At 50.7% G+C, this 2,181-nt stretch overlaps 1 protein-coding gene across 3 annotated transcripts in view; it reads right to left on the bottom strand.

The window, feature by feature from the left end:
* The window catches only part of NHP2L1 (NHP2 non-histone chromosome protein 2-like 1 (S. cerevisiae)), an 18,812-nt gene that overhangs the window by 15,616 nt on the left and 1,015 nt on the right, over positions 1-2,181 (bottom strand). Inside the window, exon 2 of one of the 3 annotated variants that reach the window (XM_011978760.1) lies at positions 1,705-1,895. The exons of 1 other annotated variant lie outside the window; for it this stretch is intronic. In XM_011978760.1, the coding sequence (XP_011834150.1) occupies positions 1,705-1,707 (3 nt within the window). In that variant the 5' untranslated portion in view covers positions 1,708-1,895. Of the gene's footprint in view, positions 1-1,704; positions 1,896-2,181 lie in introns of those variants that run through there. One more of the 3 variants, XM_011978761.1, reaches the window with a different exon arrangement.

Raw genomic sequence — 2,181 nt, 5'->3', positions numbered from 1 at the left:
CTCAGCCTCCCAAATAGCTGGGATTACAGGTGCCCGCCACCACGCCTGGCTAATTTTTTTGTATTTTTAGTAGACAGGGTTTCACTATGTTGGCCAGGCTGGTCTTGAACTCCTGACCCCATAATCCACCCGCCTCGGCCTCCCAAAGTGCTGGGATTACAGGCATGAGCCACCGTGCCTGGCCCTGTCCCACATTTTAAAATAGATATACTTAAAAATATTACGTGGAACCCCCAAAGTACATACAACTATGATATGTCAATTTAAAAAAACTTTTAAAATTGCTGTTGTTTCCAACAACCCATTCTCTGGAAATCAGGATCCTCAACTCTCAATAAATATCAAATTCATAAAAGAGGAAAACTTCAGGAATCTGAACAGCCATCAAATACCTAAATGTTTCACTATTAGTAAACAAAAAGTTAAACTCAATTTTAAAACCAAACTACCTAGCTTATAAACACTAATTGAAACTTGCTTAGGGTGTATTTATTCACCTTTCAATTTCTTCAGAGGTTAAATAAATTAATGAATGATAGCATACCACCAGCCAACCTAAATCCCCACCTAGCGTGATCAGTTTGGTTTCCCTGTACACCAGACAGCCAAAACTTGCAAGGTTTTGATTGGACAACAAATACTGCGTGCTCACTCTGTGCCAAGCATGAGGACTAGATGTTTAACATGCTTTATTTCATCTGATCCTCACAACATCCTCATGCACTGTCATCCCCATTTTACAGTTGAGGAAAACTGCAAAGTTCAACCTGAGACCATCCGATTCCAAAACGTTTCAGGGAACTGCATAAAAGCGAGCACTGAGTTTGAAAGCTTCGAGTTCTAGGCTCAGCCACGTACTAAGCTTCAAAATGCACGGGAGGAGGTTTGGGGGGAGTGCTACCGCCGGGATCCAAGTTCCGCTGGAAGGATTAACTATAGACGTTACAGTGCTTTGCAAATTCTTCCCTCCTCACCAAGTGCCAACCAAAACGACTACGCCAGGACACACGTTTTAGAACTTTCCCTAGATATTTAAAAGTCAGAGACGACCAAGAGTTCAGAGACGCCGCACGTGGTGCTACCAGACTTCTGGGTTTTGAAGCCACCACCTTGCGGGAGAAGCCCTTCCTGCGCTCCAGGCCGTGAGTCGCGCTCACTTCATGTTCCCCACAGCCCCCAACTGCCAAAGTCTCCTCTAGGTCCCTGGCGCGTGTGACTCGCGGCGAGCACTAGGCGCACACCCACAGGAGATCTCCTGGACCCCAGCAACGGGGGTGGGGTGAGGTAGGGTGGGTAGGAGAGATTGATCCTAATCCCAGGGTCCCACGCCATCGTAGATTTCGTACTTAAAGAAACAAGGGGAAAAAAAAGTTGGAGCCAAATTTTCTTCACCCAACTTTTTGCCCTCTCCCACGTGGGTTGGTCTCTTTCTCCCGCTGGGCCATGTCCCCTCCGCTCGCCGCAGACCACCTGCCACGCAAATAGATCGTGCGGCAAAGCACCACAGCAGCGGGGATCCTGAGGTTTCCTGAGTTCTAACCTCGAGTTCTAACCTCGGGCCAGGCTGTTGGGAACCCGCGGCTGCTGGAGTTCTAACTCAGGGCCCGGCGGTTAAGACCCAGCGCCGGCGGATGAACAGGCCAGGGAGTGAACGCAACCCCGAGTCTCCTGCTTCCCGGTCCCTTGGCCGGCGCACGCACTCACCATGGCTGCTGTTCCGCGGGCTCGGCACTCCTAGGAGAGCGCAGCAGACTTCTGAGCAGCGTTCGCCTCCACCGGAAAAACTCACTGAAGCAGCAGCGGAAATGGCCCCGCGCGGCAGGAAGCAAAGACGACGCTACGCACGCGAGCTAGCGGGCCCCGCCCCCTACGGGGCACTGGCGCGGAAACTGGCTCTGTGGTGATGAAGGAACGTACTTTGGCGTTCTTATGAGCTGTCCAGTACAAATTATTGGCAGAAACAATGAATTAAAGATTCAAAAAATAACCCACCAGTCGGTCGCAGTGGCTTATGCCTGTAATCCTAGCACTTTGGGAGGCCGAGGCGGGCGGATCACTTGAGGACAGGAGTTCAAGACCAGCCTGGCCAACATGGCGAAACCCCGTCTCTACTAAAAATACAAAAATTAGCCAGGCGTGGTGGCGGGCGCCTGCAAACTCAGCTACTTGGGAGGCTGAAGC

Source organism: Mandrillus leucophaeus, unplaced genomic scaffold (genome assembly GCF_000951045.1).
Source record: "Mandrillus leucophaeus isolate KB7577 unplaced genomic scaffold, Mleu.le_1.0 Scaffold2, whole genome shotgun sequence".
Taxonomy (NCBI): domain Eukaryota; kingdom Metazoa; phylum Chordata; class Mammalia; order Primates; family Cercopithecidae; genus Mandrillus; species Mandrillus leucophaeus.
Note: the sequence above shows the minus strand (reverse complement) of the source record. Positions and strands in the feature narration are given on the sequence as shown.